The sequence below is a fragment of the Pinus tabuliformis genome, chromosome X (assembly GCF_031772625.1).
Source record: "Pinus tabuliformis cultivar Carrire ecotype Pingquan chromosome X, CPIR1, whole genome shotgun sequence".
Lineage (NCBI taxonomy): Eukaryota > Viridiplantae > Streptophyta > Pinopsida > Pinales > Pinaceae > Pinus > Pinus tabuliformis.
This window is the reverse complement of record NC_142308.1, coordinates 1,639,184,190-1,639,210,611: the sequence shown is the minus strand read 5'-3', so window position 1 is coordinate 1,639,210,611 and position 26,422 is coordinate 1,639,184,190. Positions and strand designations below refer to the sequence as shown.

The 26,422-nt window shown below is 40.0% G+C and overlaps 1 protein-coding gene across 1 annotated transcript in view; it reads left to right on the top strand.

Moving 5' to 3' along the window:
• Window positions 1–16,273: 16,273 nt before the first annotated feature.
• LOC149146312 (putative arabinose 5-phosphate isomerase) overlaps window positions 16,274–26,422 on the top strand; it is a 28,677-nt gene continuing 18,528 nt past the window's right edge. The window contains exon 1 of the mRNA XM_089448863.1: window positions 16,274–17,737. Coding sequence (XP_089304989.1) covers window positions 17,090–17,737 — 648 coding nt within the window. The 5' untranslated portion in view covers window positions 16,274–17,089. The remainder of the gene's footprint in view (window positions 17,738–26,422) is intronic.

Genomic DNA, 26,422 nt, shown 5'->3' with positions numbered 1-26,422 from the left:
ATCTAGAAAATATAATGAGCTAACTATGAAAATTGAAATAAATTTATCTAGCATAGAACATACCTTAAATTAACATGGTATCAGAGCTGAGGTGAAGACAATGCCCAAGCAAGAGTGAAAGTGAAATCACCGAAGACAGTTGGGACAAGACAAAAGGATCAATGGGTTCCTTATAATTCACCCAGGGTGAAGTCGAAGCAGAGAATATTATCAGAATGTCACAGCAAAAGGTTCTGATGGCCTACCTAAATATCACTTCATTGGGAAGTTCAGATCTAAGGGTGGAAGGAAAGACAGATGCCTTGGTTACAATAAGTTCGACCATTATGCAAAGGAGTGTCTGAATGGCAGAGACACTTCTCTTGATGAAGACAAACAAATCATTCAAAGGTCAAGGAAATGACAGATAATACAGTTCATCAAGGAGAAATTATTGACTCTTCAAAGCAAGGAACCCCAGGCACCTCATCGAATAGATAATCATGGGATTATACTTGGAGCCGATACCACCTATCCCGAAAAGGGTGTAGGGAATGTTACCCCTAAATTGAATGAGGGTAACTCGATTCATTTACATTAACACTTTTATGTACCTGATCGCACGAAGAACCTGGTGTCCATTTCAGCAATGGAAGTCAAAGGTTCAAGGTGGCACTCATCGATGGAAAGGTACGTGTTTGAAAATATATTTTTCAAAGATTTTTTTTTTTGAGTTCAAGGTTGTATCAAGTTGCAGGAAGTCCACTGGGGACCATGTCCATTAACACAGCACCGAAGGTCTGTGAGTCAGATGGTGACAGGGATGCCTGAATTCAAAAAGAGCATGAAGGTACATGTCTGAGATGTACCGAAGGAAAATCTTATAAGGGGACCATTCCCCTCATGCCACAGGTCCACAAGTTGGAACAACTTGAGGAGTTTAAGATTCATGATCGGGAATCTCACATATGTAGGTGGTAGAAAGCCCTCTATGGCTTGAAGCAAAACACTCCGGGCATAGTATGAGAGGATCAACAGTTGTCTGATGAAGCTGAGATTCACTAGGAGTGAAATCGATCCAAACCATCCGAAGGTTTTGGATGACAGACCTCTCATACCGGCACCTATGTCTGACAGGTGCAGACCCTCTCATTTGTAGAAGATAGAGGGAGTTGGATTCCAAATGTGGAAAGATAAACTGCAAGACTATGACTACCTCGAGGATCTTAGCTTTCAGAAGTTATATGGTAGTGATGTCGGACCAGATTTGGGAAATGCCTCTGAGTTTCGTAAACTCATTCGCATTGATGTTCTTGGTGAACCTTCGTCTGGACATATGTTTTGCAGTTAGTATGGGGAGCTCATATTTGGTTGAGCTTCACTAGATTGGTGCCTAGAATCTTCTGAGATATCTTCAAGGCACAATCTCTCATGGATTGAGATACGTTGCCAAAATATTTCAAATGCTGAGTGGGCAAGCAGTGTGGAGGATCACTAGAGCACTTCTTAGTGCTGGTTCTCCTTGGGATCTGCGTCAATATCCTGGATGAGCAGGAAGCAGAAGTCGGTGGCTTTGAGCACCACCGAGGTAGAGTATATTGCTGCTAGCATGACTACCTGAGAGGCAGTCTAGTTACGAAAGGTCTTCAGTGAGCTGTTTGGATACCACTATGTAGCAGGATGATTAATTCTCCTATGAGGTCTGGATGATGTGTTCTCCATGTTACTTATGTAGCAGGATGATTAGTTCTCCTGTGAGGTCTGGATGATGTGTTCTCCATGACGATTATGTATCAAGATGATTAGCTCTCCTATGAGGCCTGGATGATGTGTTCTCCATGGAGATTGTGTAGCAGGATGATAACTTCTCCTATGAGGACAAGATTGATTAAGTTCTCCTGTCGAGGCATCCTACCTATGCAGTTTGGGACTCATGGGAAGTACCTCTCATCTGATCAATGAGTAGGGAAATGAGGATATGAACCATATTAGTACCGATGGACGCATCGTTGTATCTATCGTACTCCCTATGCTAGGATGACCTTCATTGATCCAGGATCAATGGTACTGGTCTCGGACTAGTGGTAGGAGTTGTACCCATTATGACACTGACTTCAGGTCGGTTGAGGACTGGTTTGGGACCAGTGGTACACACTCTGAGACTAACTTTGAGTCAGTGGAGGATGGTATGATACATCCTCGTGACCTTCATTGATCTGGGATCAATGATACTAGTCTAAGACCAGTTGTAGGAGTTGTACGTACTATGACACTAACTTCGGGTCGGTTGAGACTGGTCTGGGACCAGTGGTACATACTTTGAGACTGACTTTGGGTCAATGGAGGACTGGTCTGGGACCAGTAAGAGTGGTACATACTATGACACTGACTTCGGGTCGGTTGAGACTAGTCTGGGACCAGTGGTACACACTCTGAGACTGATGATACTGGTCTGGGACCAATGGTAGGAGTGGTACCCACTATGACGCTGACTTTGGGTCGATTGAGACTGGTCTAGGATCAGTGGTACACACTCTGAGACTGACTTCGGATCAATGGAGAATGGTATGAGACATTCTCAATCAATTCTTCTTCTTCATGGTTCAACAGAGCTAAGTAGAGCAGAGCTAATAGAGCTGAGCAGAGCAGAGCAGAGCCAGGAGAGCTGCGCAGAGTAGAGCCAGCAGAGCTGAGCAAAGCAGAGCAGAGCCAGTAGAGCTAAGTAGAGCCAGCAGAGCTTAGCAGAGCAGTGCACGGCACTAATGGCAGAGACAGTACAGTAAGACATATGGATCAGCGGATGGAGTTCTCCCTAGTTGAGAGGGAGTGTTAAAATTGGAAACTAGGGCCAAACTCCATGTGGGTCAGCTTATTTATGGCAACTGATATTTTTATTGGATCCCTCTCATTGAGACATGTAGGATTGATCTAAAGATCATCCGATTCCGATAAGTATTTATGGAGATATGAATTAATTTTGATTATGGAATTATTATCAAGCCGACCAACAACTTGAGTAGGCTCAGAAGCCCAATAGTCGTGTCTATTCATCATCTACGTTTTAGTATAAATATAGAGGACTTGAAATCATTTGTAACACACATCCTCTTCATGTGTTCTCCTCCTCTCCACGTCTTGGGTTTTTGGAGAAGGAGGGACACCTTAAATATACGCTAGATGATGCCCTAAACGCAGTCATTAATGGAGCCCTAAATTACAGTCATGAAGGAGGGGATCCTAGCCGTAGATGAGTGAGATCTTGCCGCGGTAAAGGAAAGATTCAAGACATAGATTGAATGCCCTAATCCGCTGTCCTAGAAGGCTTCATATGCAATCCTAAAGGAGAGACCTAACCACCGCATTTAAGGGTTCCCTAGGCCACAACCAACAAAGGTTTTTATGCAACAAAGGAGGCATGTATACACAGTCCATGGAGACCTTATACGCTGGGATTTATATGCTGTCCATGGGGACCTTATATGCTGGGATTTATACGTTTTTCATGGAGACATAAACGCAGTCACTTATATGTTGTTCAAGATGATGTCAATAGCCCTAAACACAGTCACTTATACGTTGTTCAAGATGATGTCAACAGCCCTAAACGCAGTCACTTATATGTTGTTCAAGATGATGTCAACAACCCTAAACGCAGTCATATGGAGGAACATATACGTTGTCCAAGCAGGTCAATGGTTGTTGTGGGTGACATCATGACATATTCAAGGACTATTTGGGCATGATAGGATTGTGTGCAAGGAAGCTGATGACAACATATTTGTGTAGAGGATTTTGGAACTATAGCCTAGCTGCTTTGCTAGGCTGCAAGCCATAGCAAGTAGCTAAGGCTGATATGTATATGAACTAAAGCATGATGTATGGGTAACATAATGATATCATGAGCAGCATGATGTATGGGCAGCATTATGAGCAGCATGATGATATGAGATCATGGGCAACATAATGATATCATGAGCAACATGATGAATGGGCAGAATTATGAGTAGCATGATGTATGGGCAGCATTATGAGCAGCATGATGATATGAGATCATGGGCAACATAATGATATCATGAGCAGCATGATGTATGGGCAATATTATGAGCAGCATGATGATATGAGCATGGGCAGCATAATCATGCATGATGATATGAGCATGGGCATGGGCAGCTTGAAGATGAATAAGACCATGGAAGATGTAGCATGATGAGCAGCATGAAGATGAGAGCAGCTCAGTCATCAATGTTCAACACATGTGACAGTACAGCATGGTGTCACATGGTTATGTGTTGCAAATGAATGGGAGGCAACACTATGATAGGTGAAGGAGTCTCCTTAGAGAATCAGTTGAAGCTATATGTCTTCAACTGATCTCATGTAGATATCAAAAGTCAAAGTGTTGACTTCTATTATAAATGTACTCTCTCTCTCTCTCTCTCTCTCTCTCTCTGTGCTGAACTTTGAAGAATATAAAATAAGAATTGATCAAGGGTTTGCCCACATTATGGGGTTTGTCCCTGGCTGGCACCACATCTTGTGTCCTCTTGTCTTGGCTTGTATTCTGCGATTTATATTTATGTTCTATTTGCAGTTTACCTTAATGCTGATGTGATTGCTAATCTGGAAAAGATAATGAGCTAACTGTGAAAATTGAAATAAATTGCTCTAGCATAGAACATACCTTAAATTAACACTACACCTCATTGGGGACATGAACAAAAAAAATCAGATAAAGAGCAGGTTACTCTAACACCATTGACCCATATTTGTGAATGGAATGAAATAAAATATAGATCTATAACCAAACCACAAATATATAGTGAAACTTGACTTCTATTAATAAATGGGAAATGCTAAAATTATAAAATGCAGAATTAAAACAAACTAGCTTGAATGGCGGTAGTATCTCTGAGAAGAGATGTGACAGATATGCACCTTCACCAAAGGGAGTTACAATGAGGCTGAAAGGCCCTTTTTAATATTAGAAGCAATGAGGAAACCATAAACACCGAAAACTTAACCTTAGGAGGTGAAACACCAAAATGCTTATGGGCCCCACTAGGGTTAGTTGGTACATCAACTTCCTGTGATCATAAATTTTGCATACAATATATGTTTGGCATGCTCGATAGCTTGTTGGAAAGGTCTAACTGATAATTACACATTTCATACCAACCTAGGTTGTCCATGTCAAATGTCATCTTTTCCACACGTATTTACCACCATTTTTACGACTTTTGTTCATCATAGTGTTATCCTAAAGCCTACCTTTACCTGTAATGACACATTTTTCCCACAGTACATTTTCTTGTCAATTATGTCATTTTAAGATATTACACTAATGTGTTCAGGGAAGAACTAGCCTTTTCATGTTTGTCAATGAAAGGACTTGTGAGATTTGCTCTATACATTTTACTAAAAGTACCATTGCATGTGTTGACATTGCTACAAGAGCTATCATGGGAGTTGTCATAGTTATTGTAACACCTCTCAATGTTATGTTGTTGTGACCTCTCGATGTTACATTGTTGTAACACCTAACAGAGAATTATTTTTGACATTGGTTGCAATTGTTGTAGCATTTGAAATGTTCTTGATTTTGAGAGGACTATAGTGAGTGAGGATGACAATAGACAAACAAGCAAGCAAGTTTGTCGAGACTATCCTCTTTTTTTATTTTTAACAAAATAATGATTGTGCAAAATATGTGTCTAGCATAACATAAGTACAAAACAGATGCAGTTTCATGGTCCATGAGAGGATTGTCTAGCCTTAGGAGGCTTATTCTTCATATTTTGATCCTTCTTACATAATAGCATTTTTTCCTACTTATGTAAACTCTAATAAAGGATGCTGCCAAAAAGTCTAATTTTTCCTCCATTAAATCCTAACTATAAATTAGTCATCTATTACAATAACTTTAGTGTCATTAGCTACCTAATTTAGATCAGGTATAGTAGGGGTCATTTAGTTAGAAAAGGATAGTTAAGGTGAGGTACCATGATCATGGTAAGTTGAAAGAAAGGTTGTAATCTCCTCCCCAAGTCAACAGACATCCATACAAAGCCAATTTATTTGGTTTATATTCACATTCAATTTGTTAATTAAAAAATTGAGCTTGTTTGAGAGTTATGTGATCAACTTGATGAGTGTGCAGTTATCCATGGCTACTTTTGTTTCTTTTGCGTCCGGAGCTACTATGATATTTTTCAATTCTTGGTTAAAAGTGATGCTACTATTATAAACAAAGATCCTCCTCAGTGGGCATATTGTACATCACAGTTGATGATTGGGACCAAGCTGCCAAAAATATTGATATGTTGACTCTTTGTCACCTCACCACCACTCGCCATCAAAATGGTAGTATACCCACTAATTACAAACAAGGAATTTCATTATGCTTCCAATCTTACTGACAATACCCCCCAGAAAACAAACCCATATAAATAGAGAGAAACATGGAAATTCCCATGATGAATAAAAATTAGATAGTTCTAGAGTAAGACTATAGGAAGCCTTAACATTCCACTGCGAAAATCACATAGATACCCTAAGAGACACCAACAAAGAGTGCCAAATCTCCTTAAAGAAAATCAAGTGAGAGAATACCAAATAAATCAAAATGAAAGACAAGAGACCTAAGAGCATAATATCTTGGCGAATTGTTTGGGTGAACACAAACTGTGTTACCCTTGCTACCAATTGACCAAAGCCAATTGTCTTGCACTGTGGTCCATTTATGCCACCAGACAAACCACCAATAGTACTCAACAATCCTAAGTAGAACATGAAATAATAGCAAACGACCCAAGATTAGAGGAGAATAAACCTGAGCGAAACATGGACAGAAAACCAGTATGCCCAAAACCATGTGCAAAATCCATGCACAAAACCATAGGTAGGTCTGCCACTTAATATAGGGTCCAAAAAGAAATTCTCGGGGCATTGCCCCAGACCCCGTGTGGGCTACAACCCCCCACCCTCCTACTGCACCCGACGCAACATACAGGGGGGGCTACCGCCCTCCTATGACCTCCCCACACGTGGGGTAGTCGTGGAAAGAATATAACACTCACCCAACATTCTTCCACTTGTTGTTTTCTTTCCACAGGGGGGCACATGAGAGCTTAGTCATTGATACAACCCTGCAACACACATTGTTTCTCTACACCAAGAGAACTTGTCAGTGCTCACAAATTGTCAATGCATCTGCAGTATTCTTGAAAGTGTCTACTATAGGAATTTACAGGGTAAGTTCCTCAGACAGAACACCAAAGGACACCGCTCACAAACAGATCACAGATCAATACACCAGTATTTTGACGTGGTTAAAACCCTCAAAGAGGGAAACAGTCCACGGCTTGAGCCAACGCGACCACTTCAGACAATTTATTAATAAAAGAATGAAAATTTACATAAGCTTCTCTCATGGACGGTTAACCTACAAATGACCCTCCATTCTCTTTAAATAGAGATCATGGACCAATTGGGTGTTAAGCCATGGATCAAGTGTCGGTAATACCGAGGAGAGAATGAACCGTCGGATCACTACATATCGTGACCGTCAGATTGTAAGTTACAAAATGTACATAGTAAAGAAACACACTTTACCTAACTCTATACTAGACCAAGTTATACTTAACTATTTCCTATGTGTCGGAATATCCTAACATCCCCCCTTAAGAACAACTTGGGATAGGATTGAAGGATTTACAAATATGACACAATAGGAGAAGGAAGGAGGCACTATAGCCTATCCCCCCCTAGTGACAACTTCCTGAACTCCAACCATAAATCAAAGTTTAGTAAACTTCGCCTCTATGAGAGCCTTTGTAAAGATGTCTGCAACTTGATCATCTGTTGAACAATATTGCACTTCAAGAACATGGTCGTGAATGAGCTTTCTGATGAAGTGCATGTGCAGTTCAATGTGTTTGCTACGCTGATGTTGGACTGGATCTTTGCATAGTTGAATGACATTTTGATTATCACACCAAGGTGTAGTCGGATGATGCTGCTGAAAGCCAAACTATGACAGGATCTGACGAAGCCACAAGGCTTCCTTACTAGCTTCTACGGCACCATGATACTCTGCTTCTACTGAAGAAAGAGAAATGCAACCTTGTTTCTTGCAAGCCCATGTAATAGGTCCTGAACCAAGAGTGAACACATAACCTGTAGTAGACTTCCGATCATCAGGGTCACCAGCCCAATCGGAATCAGTGAAACCAACCAATAGAGGAGATGCTTCGGCACTGTAATGAATCCCAAACTAAACTGTACCTCCAACATAACGAAGTATTCTTTTAGCTGCTTTCCAATGACTTTCACGTGGGTTTTGCATAAACCGAGCAACAAGGCCAACAGCAAAGGAAAGGTCAGGACGAGTATGGGTTAGATACAAAAGTTTTCCTACAAGTTGACGGTATAAGGTAGCATCAACTTCAGGAGAAGTACAAGTGATTGAAAGTTTGACTCCAGACTGAAAGGGAGAAGGGGCTGGCTTACAGTCTTCCATGTGAAAATGGCGTAGAATATCACAGGCATACTTGGACTAGGAAAGGGAAATACCTTCCTTGGATTGCAAGACTTGAAAACCAAGAAAATAATGTAAGTGTCCTAAGTCTGTCATTTCAAACTTCCTTTTAAGGCTAGACTTCACATGGTTTATAAGGTTGGGATCACTACCAGTCAGGATAAGATCATCAACATAAAGAACAAGAATGATAAGGGACTTTCCCACTTTCTTGGTGTAGACAGTATTGTCATAATGACACCTAGAAAAGCCATTTTCTAAAAGAAAGTTATCCATTTTGGCATACCAAGCTCGAGGACCTTGCTTGAGACCATAAAGGGATTTCTTAAGCCGACATACAAGGCTAGAGTCTGTTTGTATAAAGCCAATAGGTTGTTCCATACAGATTTCTTCATGCAAGTCCCCATGCAAGAAGGCAGATTTAACATCCATCTGATGGACTTCCCATTTGAAAGAGGCAACAAGGGAAAGAACAAGGCGGATAGAGTTCATTTTGGCAACAGGGGAGAAGGTTTCAGTGTAGTCAATGCCTTCAACTTGTGAAAAACCCTTAGCAACAAGACGATCTTTATGTTTATCAACTTTCCCATTAGGTCCATACTTGGTTATGTAAACCCATTTGCATCTAACAAGTTTTCGTCCCTTTGGTAGAGGAACAAGATCCCATGTATCATTTTCCAATAATGAATGATATTCTTCATTCATAGTTGCTTCCCAATCTGGATGGCCTGAAGCTTCTGCAAAGGTGTCTGGATCATAATTCACTGAAGCTTGAGCTAGTAAAGAAGAGGCTCTATCAAACTGAGAACGTGTACGTCGCTGAACTGTAGGATCACCGGCAAGATCACCTGCTGCATCCCGAGTAGCACGGACCCATTTTGGAAGCTTAGGAGCTGAAGGAGGATCCTGAGAAGGTGGGGGAGGATTTTCATCCTCGTTTTCATCATCTGAAGAAGAAATATTTTCAAAAGTAGAAGAGATAGGGTGAGGTGGCACATCCGCCGAACTAGGCTCATAGGCCGATATATTTTCAGCAAACTTTACATCTCTTCTAATGATAACATTTTTGGACTTAAGTGGAATAAGTCTATATCCTTTGACATCTTCAGAATATCCAACAAAAATACATTTTTCACTCTTAGGTTCTAAAGCTTTATGTTTCTCATCTGGAATATGGGCCCATGCTTCACTTCCAAAAACACGAAAGTGACTTACATCTGGTTTAATTGAGCTCCATGCTTCTTCTGGAGTGATATTCTTTAAAACCTTAGCAGGAGTGCGATTTATTATGTAATTTGCACAGTTAATTGCTTCTGCCCAATAATTAAGACTAAGTCCTTTAGATTGAAGCATACAATTAGCCATTTCCTTTAAGGTGCGATTCTTCCTTTCAGCTACACCATTTTGTTGTGGAGTATATGGAACATGTTGCATTTGAATTCCATTCTCAGTGCAAAAATTGATGAATTTGTTGTTAACATATTCTCCGCCATTATCAAATCTTAGCTTAAGAATTTGATGTCCAGATTGTTTTTCAACAAAGGCCTTAAAGGCCAAGAACATGTTAAATACTTCACTCTTGAGTTTTAAGAAGTATACCCAAGTGCGTCTGGAGAAATAATTAATGAAAGTTAAGAAATACTTGTAGCCAGAAAATGAAACAACTGGAAGTGGACCACATAAATCACTATGCACAAGCTGTAAAGGGGCTGAGGCGTGCCAAGAGGCACGTTTTTCAAAACTGTCCCGATGATGTTTTCCGAGTACACATCCGGAACAAACACCATCTCTGCAAGATACCATTGGAAGACCTGTCACCATATTTTCTTTACATAGATTCTGAAGAGAGCGATAGTTTAAGTGACCAAATCGCTCATGCCAAAGTTTGCTCACTTCATCGTTATGAGCAACAAATGCCGAGGGAAGATTTGATGACCCAAAGTTGTGAAACTTATGCAACCTTGTAGAATCATCAGCAATGCCAGTAGCTAAAATCTGTCTAGGATCTCTTAGGTCCTTAATTACAACATCGTGAGGTGAAAATTCAATGATTTTACCTTCACCTGAATGATTTATCTGATATATAGATAGAAGGTTGCAGGATAAGGTTGGAACACATAATACATCATTAAATTGACCATTGTCTATATGAACAGTTCCAGTCCCTACAACACTAAGAGATCTATCATCACCAACATATATATTTTTGGTGTTACAATCATTTAAAGAAGAAAACATGGCTTTGTTTTTGGCCATGTGATAAGAAGCTCCAGAATCAATGAGCCACTCATGAGAATGAGAAGAAGAAGATACATTTAGTGCATAGCCAGACCGAGATGCTTGACAACCACATGCAGAAAGTGCCATTCCTGAAGATGAAGTTGAAGTTGAAGAGTGCTCCAAATGGATATTATGCTTCTTCATTGTTGCTTCCAAGGCTTCCATCTTCTTAAAGCATTTGGATTCTAAGTGGCCATATTGATTACAAAAGTTGCAATGTCTATCAGTCTTCTTCCCTTTGTTTTTATTTGTCTTATCATTTTGTTCAAATGATTTTTCATTTTGAGACTGAAATTGCTTAGGACCCTTGTTTGGTTTAGGACCATTCCTTTTAGGATACAACTTCTTAGGATTCTTTGAATTTGGTTGCTGCTGGGTGGCTAACGCTTTCTTAGAAGAGTTTCCAAGATGAAGAAGACCAAGGTGTAAGAGTTTTTCTTGTTCTCTTATTAAAGAATCACAAAAGGAATCAAAGGAAGGGGAAATGTAGGCTTGTCCTTGAGAAATGAAGGCTTCTCTTGTAGAATGGAAGGTGGAAACAAACACAGAATAGGTTGGTCCCAACTTAGTAAGAATGGAGTAGATAAGGCTACTATCTTCTTTCTTAACCTTAACACCTTCCAAGAGAAGTCTAAGGGTCTTGAACTTGGACAAAAAATCTTCAATGCAAGAAAAATTATTGGGGTCCAATGTAAGCAACTCATTTTCGAGTTGATGGGCTTTAAGTTCATTTTTAATTCCAAAAACTTTAGTGATCTGTTTCATTGCTTCCTCAGGAGTATCAAGTTTTGCAATATGGAATCTAAGATCGGGAGAAATAGACATCCCTATCAACCCACGTGCTTGATCTTCCCTATTTTCCCATTTAGCTACCTTATCTTCATCTTTCGGTTTGGTTTCTTGGACTGAGGCTATTCTGTAGAGACCTTTACTTCTAAGTAAATCCACAATGTAGGACCATCATTGAAAGTAGTTGGTGCTGTCAAGAATAACTTGGCATGGACTTTCCATTTTAACAGAAACTGAAGCAATAGATGCTGAAACTAAGTGTTCCAATGGAAAGATCTCGAAAAATTAGCCTGGTTAAAAAAAAAACGGCTTCCGGATGAAGAAGTTATGGCTTTTTGAAGAAAATTTGATGAAGATGCCGACGAAGTGCGGGAATGTGCGGAAATGAAAAATCCGCCCCCACAAAAAGGAGACTTGAACTCAAGACCTCTACTCTCATAAATTAGCTTTGGACCAAGTGAGCTAAACAAAAATTTTGAGAGAGGGGGGGGGGGTTCTTTTTAGTCACTGAAACTTTGGGTTGCGTGCTTACTTTGAGAAAACTCTTTTTCCCTACAAAACAAAAAACACAAAACCCAACACGGACATACAAAAAATGAACCTTACGGCTCAAAGTTAGCTTTAGTCGGAAACTAAATATTTTCCTCAATGTTTCTGATTTTCCGAGATCACACTAAGGCGCAGCGGAAAAGAGCATACGCATGAGAAAAATCCTTCCTTTCTGTTTCTCATTTGCCCAGATTGCATAGAGTCGCGAGGCAAAGAGCATACGCAGAAATGAAAGGTACAGATCCGGAAATTAAAAAAAAAACAAAAAGCTAAATAAACCGAAACTGAAATAAACATAGAGAAAATAACTGTAAACTGCAAATAAACACTGTATATCTCCAGATCTTAAAAATGACGTAGCTAGGGCTACTGGAAACCTTTTCGCGTGAAACAAAAGGGGTTCCTCACTGGAACAGATGCTCCCAACACAATAGAGCAGTCCTCTTGGTCCGAAAGTAGTAAAAAACAGTAGATCTAGGAAACGACAGTTGGATGCAGTTCTACCGGCTTCAGATTTGGATCACCAACAGACGCGGCCCTCAAATAGCTCTGATACCATGTAGGAATTTACAGGGTAAGTTCCTCAGACCGAACACCAAAGGACACTGCTCACAAATAGATCACAGATCAATACACCAGTATTTTGAAGTGGTTAAAACCCTCAAAGAGGGAAACAGTCCACAGCCTGAGCCAACGCGGCCACTTCAGGCAATTTATTAATAAAAGAATGAAAATTTACATAAGCTTCTCTCATGGACGGTTAACCTACAAATGACCCTCCATGCTCTTTAAATAGAGATCATGGACCAATCGGGTGTTAAGCCACGGATCAAGTGTCAGTAATACTGAGGAGAGAATAAACCGTCGAATCACTACATATCGTGACCGTCGGATTGTAAGTTACAAAATGTACATAGTAAAGAAACACACTTTACCTAACTCTATACTAGACCAAGTTATACTTCACTATTTCCTATGTGTCGGAATATCCTAACATCTACCTTTACCAACAACACTTTTTTTCCTCAACCATATCCCTCACAAAGTGACACTGAACATCAATGTGCTTTGTCTTTGAATGATAAGCAGGTTTCTTTGTCAAGAAAATTGCACTTTGGCTATCACAGCCTATCCTTATAGCTCGTTGTACTAACCCCACACTTGAACACAATCTCTGCAACCAAATTGCTTCCTTGCTTGCATGAGTGGTTTCCATGTATTTTGCCTCTGTAGTTGAAAGGGCCACTACAGATTATCTCTTACTCATCCAACTGACTGCATCTCCAAATAGGTTGAACACATACCCACTTGTAGATCTTCTCTGATCTAGATCTCTAGCCCAGTCTACATCCAAAAATCCATGGATGCCAAAAACTCTTTCCAATCCTGGTTTTCCTTTGTATCACAAACCATAATCACTAGTGCCACATAAATACCTAAAAACCCACTTCACTGTTCTCTAATGCTCCTTCCCTAGTTTTGACATAAATATGCTCAATACTCCCACTACATGTGCAATGTTTGGTCTAGTACAGATCATTGCATACATCAGGCTATCGACTGCACTTGCATATGGAACACGAGACATGTCCTCTTCCTCTTCTTGTGTCTTGGGAAACTATTCAACATATAACTTTACACCTACAGGAATAGGAACCTTCACCGGTTTACTATCCTGCATATTAAACCTCTACAATATTGTCTCGACATAATTCCTCTATTTTAACTAGAGCTTCTTCTTTTCTCGATTTCATTTAATTTCCATGCCCAAAATATAGTTCACAACACTAAGATCTTTCATGTCAAATTTGGAGGACAATTGTGTTTTCATTTCTTGGATAATTTCTTTGTTATTTCCAATCAGCAACATATCAACCACATACAAGACCAAATAAATAACATGGTCACCAATTAATTTAAAATACACACAGTGGTCTGCTTTGCTTCTGGTGAAGCCAAGTCCCCGTATAAATGTTTCAAATTTCTGATACCACATCCTTAATGAATGTTTTAACCCATACAAAGACTTTTTTAACTTGCATACCAATGCTTTCTTGCCCTTCACCACAAAGCCTTTAGGTTGCTTCATGTAGATCTCTTCTTCCAGATCCCCATGAAGAAATGTTGTCTTCACATCCATTTATTCTACCTCAAAATCAAAAGTAGCAGCAACAGATAAAAGTAATCTAATAGAAGCTACCTTGGAAACAGGAGAAAAAATATCACCAAAATCGATTCCTAGCACCTCAGAATAACCTTTTTCTACAAATGAGTTATGATAGATTTTCCCATATATATATATGTGATTTTTAATAAAATTAAAAATATATGTGAAATTTTGGTCTTGTAGTACACTGTAAAATTGCTTTTGCTTGGCTGAGCTAGTCTTCCTCATGTAAGGAAATAGGTTAACAACCCAAGACGTAGAGGTCTCCTCAGGAGTGAAATCCTGCTCCCTTATGGACCACCAACATGTAATTCTAGGTGGCATGGTTTTCCTTGAATAAACAATGATGAGTTAGCCTGCATTATTAACGAGTGATAGCTGTGCAAATTTTTCCACTATTAAAAAAAATAAATATATGAAATTTATATAAATATAAATAATATTATTAAGAATTAATATAAATCTATTTTAATGAGAAGAATAATTTTTTTAGAAATTTAAACTATTACATTAAAAAAATTTACATCTTAAAAAATTTAATTTTTCTATACGTTGAGTTAAAAAAATCTATGCTCATCCTTAAAGCATATTTTTGAAACGAGTGTGACTTTTTGCAAGTTTTTTCGGTCTACTTTCTCTAAAATCCCGCGAAAATTTATTGAAATCATAAACTTGATGGGTAACCCTTGTACAATCGAAATACCTTTAATTTTTTTTCAAAATACTAAATCTATATATACAATAAAAAACCAATATAAATAACACAAATTAATTTTTTCAGCAAATACCAACAAAATTCAAAAAAACATATTAAAAACAACTCTTTTTAATTTTTTATAATTTCCATTACGAAATTAACCAAAACCATACCTAAACAAACTTTAAAGCACGGGATTTTAGTCGTCAAAGAATCTACTCCTGCAACTTACCATTGAAATAGCATTTCGATAATCTTTTCCTGTTTTTATTAGGTAGAACTTGCACATTCTTTGTGTTCCGTTGGCTTTTTGGTTTTAAATGAGTGCGGCTGACCCACCGCAATGCTTTTAATTGCATCTTTCCTGGAAAGACGGGATGAACAGCGCCCATCCCAGTTTCCGTTCATTTGTTTTTAAGAATTGGATGAACAGTTAAAGTTGGTATTGATTTGAGTGTGTGAATATTTTTTTAAGAAATTTTGTAATAGTAATGTTTGAATTTTTTTTGGGTGAAAATAGATTTAGTACTATCAATTTTTTTTTGTTAGTGAAACATTTAAATTTTAAAATTTAATAATTATAATTTGAATTATAAAGATTTTTATTTATTAAAATATTGTTAAAATTTTCATAACTTGAATTTACAAAAATTTTAGCTAATGAGGCTTTAAATTGACCGTGAATGGACGCACGGTTAAGGGATTAGTTGCGATAGGTCACTGGTTCAAATCCCTCGTGGGTGATTACATGGTTAAGGGATTCGTTGCGATAGGTCACTGGTTCAAATCCCCTCGTTGCGATAGGTCACTGGTTCAAATCCCCCGTGGGTGCTTACCTACGGGAAAAAAAGAAAGAAAAAAAGATTTTACAAAAATCCTATTTATCAAAATATTTCCAAAATTTACATAATTTTCAAAATAATAAAACAGCCTAGTGCATCTTTTTATGTTGATTGTTTATTGTTCTCATTGAAAAGTTCTTGTTGAAAATGGAGTCGCTGAGAAATTGACAGTTAAAAGTCGCTGGAATCAGGGAAAAAAATTTCAAAAAATCTTGTAGATGTTGTGTGTGAATCATGTTTTTGATAGTGGAAATAGATTCAGCACCATCAAAAATTTATTAAAACACCTAAAATTACTAAATTTAATAGCTTTTAGTTGAATTTACAAAAATATCTGCCAAATTTTTTCAAAATATGATCCGAATTTAGATAAGTTTCACCACAAGCAAGCAAAGAAGGATACAGCATTGAAAATTCCCATGGGGCGTCCCAGCTTTTTAAGGTCGTTTCAAAATTGACTCATGCTAACACCGATTCACTTTACAGATCACTTTACCGACATCGCGCTGGGCCAGATCTATCTCATATATTTGTTTTGCATTCAATGTCAATAGCCGACCTATTCATGTTGCCTACAACGTTCCATTAAATTCAAATTAACAACCCATTTGACTGTATCTCTGTTCAATCTCCTCATTCCAATTCAATCCTAACAGAAAACCCAGTTGCAGCACACCCAAATTGGTAGATCGTGCAATCCATGTACTCCGACGGTGCCCTTAATAGGCTTCATTGCAGTACAAGGAGACCCTAATTTCCCATCCTATTTCACCATTTTAATGAAAAACACAGAAAACAAGGTTTCACAACAGCAGGCAAATCCTCGTGACTTAATCTGAGAGAGGGCATAACGCTGCTACCTAGTACCCAGGGCATCTGTATTTCACTTTGACGATTCAAACTCTGTTCCCAGTCATTATGAAGACTCGTTAGCTTTGTCATTGATGCTCTAGCGTTTTGACGACCAAGTAGGACAGCGATTTTTGTTATTGACCTCGTCAGAAGGGGTGCAGTCCGGGAAATCATGAATACGAAACAATGTTGAGCTGTCTTCTACCAAGAAAAGCCTCATTTCATGGATGTGAGCAGGAAGACCCTTCCCTTAGTCCTCGATCAAACATTCTCAGGAAATTTCCTCTCCGCAGCAGGTGGGAAGGACGCACAAGCAGGAAGGATGCGGTAGGAGTGGTACTTATAGACATTGCACGCTTAAACTATAGGGCGCTCTGATGTCTTGAAGATCGCTAACAATGGGGACCTTACCTGAGCCAATGGACATCATCCCAAAGGACAATGGAATTACTCCTACAGTTGGCATCCCCCAAATGCAAAAATTATTTGACGAACAAAGGAACCACCTTAATTATTTCTTCTCGAATGTTGAATATGCCCAAGTACAGGCCTTCACCCAAGTTCTCATGGATGCCAATGGAGTCATATTCTTCACAGGAGTGGGCAAAAGTGGGTTTGTTGCACAGAAAATAACACAGACATTTGTCTCAACAGGCACAAAGGCTATTTTCCTGTCACCGACAGATGCCCTCCATGGTGACATTGGCATAGTTGGGCCCAATGATGTGTTTGTTCTGTTCAGTAAGAGTGGTACTACTGAAGAACTTCTGAGGCTTGTTCCATGTGCCAGAGCCAAGGGTGCATACTTGGTAGCTGTCACTTCACTCAGAAATTCTCAGCTGAGTAATCTGTGTGATATGCATGTGCATTTGCCATTGGAGAGAGAGCTCTGCCCATTTGATCTAGCCCCTGTTACTTCCACAACCATACAGATGCTCTTTGGGGACACTGTGGCCATAGCTCTGATGCAGGCTAAGAATTTGACTAGGGAACAGTATGCCCTAAATCATCCTGCTGGTCGGATCGGGAAAAGGCTAATCTTCAGGGTATGCAACTTCTTGTTTTTTCTTTTGTTCTTATGCTAGATAGTGGTTTTCCTTCATATGCCTAATGCAACAACAGACCAATATAAATTGCTGTTTTCCTTCATATCCCAAACGCAACAACACTACAATATAAATAAGTTTGAATTTTCATTTTGAACTGGCAAAACTCAGGGGCAATGTAAATCCATGCTTATTAGTCATTCGTGATAATATGGCACATGAAGGCTCGACTTCCAAGGAATGTGCCTCACCAGAAAACGCACCTCCCATGAAGGCACACCAATGAAGATTTTTTTAATAGTTTACTTATCAAGACTGCACCATTAACCGAGGGCTGCGTGCAAGTTGTTGGGTAGTTAGATTTATGAATTATTTAATTTTGACTCTGTCAACAAAAAGGGATTTTTGTAAAATTATAAAAGGCCTTTGGCCATATGAATAAATCGCCACAATCTAGTCAAGTTCTTTTTGTTCGTGGGGTTTTCTTCATATTCTATTTTGTTTCCAGGTGTGGACCTCTTGAACCTCACCAAGATCTGATGTGTTCTTTCTTCATCACGTGTTTTCATTGTGACTTGGTAGTTTCACCCTGGCCATTACAAATTTCTAATAGTTATGATCTACACATTAACATTTTGCTAATGGCTGTCTTAGTCTTCCAAGGGAGGTACTTAAGAATCTCAAAAAAGACTAATAAAGCAGCCCAAAATGGCTAGGGGAGGTACTTAAACCATAAAAGCTCATCAGTCTTCCTCTGTGTGCCCTTAAGAATCTTTAGAGGTCAGGCACTACCCATACAGGTCTCAATATGAACAGAGACGATGAACAAATTGAGGGAAACCCTTCATGTTGGCAGTTTTAGTACACAACATGAATTTTGGTTCCAATTCTCAATGACTCTTTAGCTATTAACTTTCAATTAACATGCAAGTACCTATCTAGCTAGTTGAGCATATGTAATGCATTTGTTCCAACTTACTCTATTTATTCTTTTATACATAGACATACATATACGGATGCATAAGGTGATAGATTTTACACCTGTGACCTCTCCAAGGTCCATATTTCCTGATTTTAGTTAAAATTGTGTGATATAAATGGTCGGTACAGTTTTTGATATGCTATTTTGGATTTGGTTAGGTCATTTGATCTAAAAGTCATCTTTACCTTTTATTTTTTAACTATTTGTAATACCTATCAATTGTCCTTTAAACCATGCATAATCGGGGGTCTCTTATTGTAAGTATGGTTCAAGTTGGTGTTTTTCTGATATGGTGAAAACAATAAGAGATCTTAATGACTCAAAACAATTGGGCAACTGTAAATGGTTGGGCAAATTTTTCTCCGGCATCTATGGTTATGCACTTGTCAACTGCGGTTATGCACTTGTCAACTGCACCCCTGTGCGTGTATGTTAAGGATCAACATATATTCTTTTGATGGTTGGGCAAATATTTCCAATCTATACAGTACACTACACATGCAAATGATGCATGTTATAACAAATTTTAACAAAAACTTCGGTGATTGCAAATTATTTAAAAAAAGCTTAAAACTTGTCCAATTGGTGATTGATAGCAGACGTAATATTCTTTGTATTTTCATGTCACTTGAATGCTCTCTCTTTTGAGAGGGATTCCACAGGATGAGAGACAAGTGTAGGGCCCTATTGCACCAAATCATAATCAAAGTCTATCCCAGTGAATAATTTTGATCTGCATTTTTATATCATCTTCATGAGAGTCACAACTATGTAACTCTTTTTAATTTGGGAGCAAGCTTACTAAATTTTACATTTCTTATTTATTCACTCCCTGCAATGCGCTTTACTCAGATTAATGATGAGACCCATCTGAAATATATATTTAGACTGTTAGTCCATTTACCTATAAAATGAAAATTATACATATGGAAGGTGATTGCTCAATTGAAACAGAAACTTGCCTAATTTGATTCCTTTTAGATTTAGTAATAACTTTTTGACTTGATCTTGACTTGCTGTTCAAGATTAAGTCAGTTGGTTTTGAAGTAGAGCTATCAAAATCTGAATATTTTTAGTCGATGCATTTCTGCAGTTGTTCCCAGCTTTACTTCCAAATTCAAATATTTCTGTTTGATATATTCTTCCGCATCTAGTTAAAGGTGAACATGTTTATACAGTTGATTGGAGCCCAGTCATACTATGCACTCTGGGATAATAAATCAGGCTTGGTCTCCTTTGGAAATTGGAATGAACCTTATGGTGTCAAGTTCTGCAAGGTTATTCCAGCAGAATACATCATAGACCCTAATGTCCTAGTGGATTATCCCTACTAAGGAGAGCCTGGGCCTCTTTCAGCTTAAAGAGATCAGTCTTGATACTATTTCGTTTTTTACATTTACCATTCATTTAAACCTAAATTAGTATTGGAACTTGGCAAGGAATGGGCTATGGCTGCACCCTGTTACCCACAATTTTGTGGGTGATATCCCTAGGAGATTTTTTTTTCTCTAAGATGGTCCTCACCCTGCAGACAACAGCCCCTTGCAGCCATCAACTAGCTCGTTGTGCCATTTCTCTGTCACCTGAGCCAGCCATGCGGTCCTTCACCCATCTGCCATGATTTGAAGGTGGGCCTCCCGAACCTAAATGTATGCCTGTCATTTGGTAATTGAGTATTGTAGTTTGCATATCATGGACACTTCTAGGCATGGGTTAATGGGGGGCTTTGGTAGAAAGAATGGGCTAGGTCTGTGCTCTTGTTCCCTAGACCCCTTTTGGATATTAACCTTGGATTCCAGTCCTATGGGATCTCTTTTATTGACCATTTGGCTTTAGGGATGGTATTTCACAGAAACCCTGATTTTGGCTGCATGGTCCTACTCCCTTATCCACATATATTAACCCCCTTTCCACTCATTATCACCCCATTCATCATTTCTCCTACCTGGGTCCACTTTCCTCCACTGGGCCCACATAGGGTTAGCTTTCCCCTTCCCCTTGCCTACACCTTGGGTTAGGCCTGGAATGATTCCCCAGCGGTTGATGCAACTAAAAAGAAAGATAAAAGCATAGTTGGCCACATTCAACAGGAAAATGTACCATAAAATGGAAAAAATGGCCGGGACAAACACATTTAACACATGGGCAAAACCCAATACTTGAGCACTACCCCATCATCATGGCCATCACCCTGGTTCTTACAGGTTCTATGAGCCACCATCATATAGGAACCCATGATTGTCCCAAGCCTTGGTGGGCAATGAACCACCCTACCTTAGAAAGGAGTATTCACTGCTATATCTCACACATCATGCTCTTACCCCTTGAGCCTTGAGTAGTTAATCAAAGAAAAATCATAAAAAGGCAAAGGGCATATAAGGAATGGTGGAAAAATTAGGGCCGGGGCACCTCATATTCCACTATTGCTCCCTCCTATACATTATAGACCCAAGTGTAGGCTTCCCTTTTATTAGCTACCCTTGTACCCCAACTCGTGGCATAGAGTTGCCTGTTCTCATCCCTTACTTCATTCACCTCCCTATCACATACCACCACCTTTTAAAGGATGTCCCTTGAACATATTATTCCTTTTAGAAGTAGAAACCACCTAATAGGATACTTGGTTAACCCCATTTGGAGTTTGGGAGACATTGGCACATTTCGAAGCCCATTATGGAAGGGCATGACATTGTGAAGTCCCCACCTGTGGTCCATGGTTGTTAAGCTCATTTACTCGATTTCTCTAATGACTTGTTGTACTGGAAGACTAGGGGACGAATCGGATCTTATGCAGGATTGTAGATGGTCTCCATCTTGGGTTTGGTCTCCCTATACAAGGTCCTAACCGTCCAGAGGGCTACATTGGCATGTGTAGGGTGTGTGTTGAGAGCCATGGGCCTCCATAACAATAGACAACACTCCATGGATCCCCGAGGATGTTCAGAGATTGCTCGAGAATCACCTATTGGATGAGGAAGATGCCCCTGGTTCACCTTTGCCTAACCGTCCCACAGATTTACCATTCACTTGGTAGTTGACCCAGGATTTGTAGGATGATGTGGCATCACCTACACCATCATCAGAGCCCTTATAGATGATTTGCAAGCATCTTCCACTCATTTGGAGACCCATGAGGTTATTATTGTGCTCCCACACCCACTGGGAGCACCATAGGTTTATTGTTTGGAGAACAAGGGGCCAACCCCTTGTCCATCACTTTTGAGGGTCCTATTCTTCATTATGGCACCTAAGGAATTTCACACTTTTTCTTGGAGGATGAATTGGAGCTTTATGGATGAATTTTGATGTTTGGATTTGGTTTATCTTATCTTGGAGCTTCTCTATTATCAAATTGTGGATGGTTGGATATGTTCTATTACATGTAAGTACATGCTTTTAATGCTATTCTTATTTTAATTTGTCATTTACATTAGATTGAGAATTTCACTATTTTTAGGGCTAATTGCTGCATCTCTCAATGTATGGGCCATGTAATTTTTAATGAAATTTCCTAGGGATAATTCTATCAATGAATTCATCTTGATAAGCCATCACCTTTTGCAAGTCGAAGTATAAAGCTGTAAGGTTGCTTCCCTTTGCCCTAGAAGGCAAGCGAGGTAGTCTTAAGGCCTCCTTGACTAAGAAACAAGGTCCTCATTCATATTTATCCTAGACTCCATTCTCCCAAGACTAAGGCACTGATCTACCAAGAGGTGGTCACTCAAAAAATCAACTCTTTTTCACCTTGTTCTAGGTCTAGCCATGTTGGATCACCTAGGGCATCATTTTCTCGAGAAAGTAGCCCTCCAAAAAGTTCGATCTCCCAGCCTCTCGTGCGCTGGTGTGTCCTCAAGGCTTCCTCCAATTTTGAAGCCATTTCGACAGTGGAGTTGTGAGATAACCCAAGCCCTATCTTCGAGATCAAACTTTGCCATGGTATCCCAAAGGCCAGTTCCTCGTAGGATCAATTTGACACCTTTAAGTAAAAATTCTTGCTTTGATCCTTCCCCCCTCCTTGTTTGGGTTAAGAACATCATTTGTTGCTAAATTCTTGCCCCTTAATCTAGGCTGGGTCCACTTGGTCTTGTGTCCAAGTGGGTCCCACCTGGGTTCACATTCCTCCACTGGGTCCACATAGGGTTAGCTTTTCCCCTTGTCCACACCTTGGATTAGGGCTGGAATGATGCCCTAGAGGTTGATGCAGCTAAAAATAAATATAAAAGCATAATTGGCCACATTCAACAGGAAAATGTACTATAAAATGGAAAAGATGGCCAGGACAAACACATTTAACACGTGGGCAAAAGCCAATACATGAGCTCTACCCCATCATCATGGCCATCACCCTGGTTCTTATAGGTTCTATGAGCCTCCATCATATAGAAACCCATGATTGTCCCAAGCCTTGGTGGGCAATGAACCACCCTCCTTTAAAAAGGAGTATTCACTGCTATATTTCACACATCATGCTCTTACCCCTTGAGCCCCGAGCAGTTAATCAAAGAAAAATCATAAAAAGGTAAAGGGCATATAAGGAAGGGTGGAAAAATTAGGGCCGGGGCACCTCATGTACCACTATTGCTCCCTTCTATACATTATAGACCCAACTGTGGGCTTCCCTTTTATTAGCTACCCTTGTACCCCAACTTGTGGCCTAGGGTTGCCCCTTCTCATCCCCTACTTCATTCACCTCTCTATCACATACCACCACCTTTTAAAGGATGTACCTTGAACATATTATCCCCTTTAGAAGTAGAAACCACCTAATAGGATACTTGGTTAACCCCATTTGGAGTTTAGGAGACATTGGCACATCTCGAAGCCCATTATGGAAGGGCATGACATTATGAAGTCCCCACCTGTGGTCCATGGTTGGTAAGCTCATTTACTCGATTTCTCTAATGACTTGTTGTATTGGAAGGCTAGGGGACACATTGGATCTTATGCAGGATTGTAGATGGTCTCCATCTTGGGTTTGGTCTCTCTATACGGGGTCTTAACCCTCCATGGGGTTACATTGGCACGTGTAGGGTGTGTGTTGAGAGCCATGGGTCTCCACAACAATAGACAACACTCCATGTATTCCCGAGGATGTTCAGAGATTGCTCGAGATTCACCTATTGGACAAGGAAGATACACCTGGTTCACCTTTGCCCAACCGCCCCACTGATTTACCATGCACTTGGCAGCTGACCCAGGATTTGTAGGATGATGTGGCATCACCTACACCATCATTAGAGCCCTTATAGATGATTTGCAAGCATCTTCGACTCATTTGGAGACCAATGAGGCTATTATTGTGCCCCCACACTCACTGGGAGCACCATAGGTTTATTGTTTGGAGAACAAGGGGCCAATCCCTTGTCTATCACTTTTGAGGGTCCTATTCTTCATTATGGCACCTATGGAATTTCACACTTTTTCTTGGAGGATGAATTGGAGCTTTATGGATGAATTATGATGTTTGGATTTGGTTTATCTTATCTTGGAGCTTCTCTATTATCAAATTGTGGATGGTTGGATATGTTCTATTACATGTAAGTACATGCTTTTAATGCTATTCTTATTTTAATTTGTCATATACATTAGATTTGGAATTTCACTATTTTTAGGGCTAACTGCTGCATGCATTTACTACTTAAATTGTGGAATTTTGTCTCTATATAGTATCTCTCAATGTATGGGCCATGTAATTTTGAATGAAATTTCCTAGGGATAATTCTATCAATGAATTCATCTTGATAAGCCATCACCTTTTGCAAGTCGAAGTATAACGTTGTAAGGTTGCTTCCCTTTGCCCTAGAAGGCAAGTGAGGTAGTCTTAAGGCCTCAACTTATAAACAAGGTCCTTATTCACGTTTATCCTAGACTCCATTCTCCCAAGACTAAGGCATTGTTCTACCAAGAGGTGTTCACCCAAAAAATCAACTCTTTTTCACCTTCTTTTAGGTCTAGCCACATTGGGTCACCTTGGGCATCATTTTCCTGACAAAGTAGCCCTCCAAAAAGTTCGATCTCCTAGCCTCTCCTGCGCTGGTGTGTCCTCAAGGCCTCCTCCAATTTTGAAGCCATTTTGACGGTGGAGTTGTGAGATAACCCAGTAACTAGCTTCGAGATCAAACTTTTCCCTGGTATCCCTAAGGCTAGTGCCTCATAGGATCAATTTGACACCTTTAAGTAAAAATTCTTGCTTTGATCCTTTCCCCCTCCTTGTCTGGGTTAAGAACATCATTTGTTGCTAAATTCTTGCCCCTTAACCTAGGCTGGGTCCACTTGGTCCCGTGTGGTCCCACTCCTTTGAAAAGAAAATTCTTCAAGAACCATCTGGGATACCAATTTCAATAAGGATTTTAGGGATTGGGAAACTCTTTCACAAGTCATATTCCATAAACCTAACCCTCAAATCCCCACATCCTTCTCCTAGAAGACATTGTACCTTGCTTAGAAAGCAAGCAAGCTCCATTCTTGACCCTCTTCTGGAAAGGGATTGTTTGGATCACTTTATATCCATTTGTTGATTTATCCTTCATTTGTGACTCCATATATACCAGGTCTCATCCCATCGGTGAAAGTCCATAAATAGTAGGGAGCCTTAGTTAAGGTGACAGTGGGCTAGGTCTCCATTTATTGCTCTTGGTCTAGCATTTGACCCTTTAAGGATCCCCTTTAGGTCCCTTGCTAGTTTGAGCGGTAACATTTTGGCGCTGTTGCAGGGGAGGAAGAAGGTTTACCTCTGTTAAAATTGGAAACTAGGGCCAAACTCCATGTGGGTCATCTTATTAATGGAAGCTGATATTTTTCTTGGATCCCTTTTATCGAGAGGTGTAGGATTGATCTAAAGATCATCCGATTCCGATAAGTATTCATGGAGATATGAATTTATTTGTGTTATGGGACAATTCATCAAGGTCGGCCGCAACCAAATAAACCCCACTTGTGCTCAACGTTTTAGTATAAATAGAGGTGGCCTTCAAGTCATTTCAACACACTTGGGATCTCTTCCTCTCTACTTGTCTTTGGGTTTTAGTAGGAGGAAAGATCCTAAGGGATAACGCTACCCTAATCCAGAGGGCAGAAGCTGGAATTGCCGGGAACAACTAGAATTGCCAGGAACTGCCGGGAAAGCTGATGCAGAGGGCAGAAGCGGAACTGTTGGGAATAGCCGAAACTGCCGAGAACTGCCGGAACAGCCGGGAAAGCTGACGTAGAGGGCAGAAGTCGAAACGCCGGAACTGCTGGGAAAGCTGACGCAGAGGGCAGAAGCCGGAACTGCCGAAACTGTCGGGAACTGCCAGAACAGCTGGGAAAGCTGACGCAGAGGGCAGAAGCCGGAACTGCGAGAACAGCGGGGAAAGCTGATGCAGAGGGCAGAAGCCGGAACAGCCGGGACAACCGGAACTGCCGGGAACAGCCGGAACTGCCAGGAACAGCCGGAACTGTCGGGAATTGTTGGGAACAGCCGGAACTGCCGGGAATAGCCGGAACTGCGGGAACTGTTGGGAACAGCCGGAACTGCCGGGAATAGTCGGAACTGCGGGAACTGTCGGGAACTGCCAGAATAGCTGGAGCATCTGTCTCCGAAGGAGAGTAGCATGCAAGGGACAACTAACTAATATTGGGACAATTGTATGGTACTTAGAAACAAATACACCAACATTGCAATGTTACAGCTAGCATGCAAGGGACAACTAACTAATATTGGG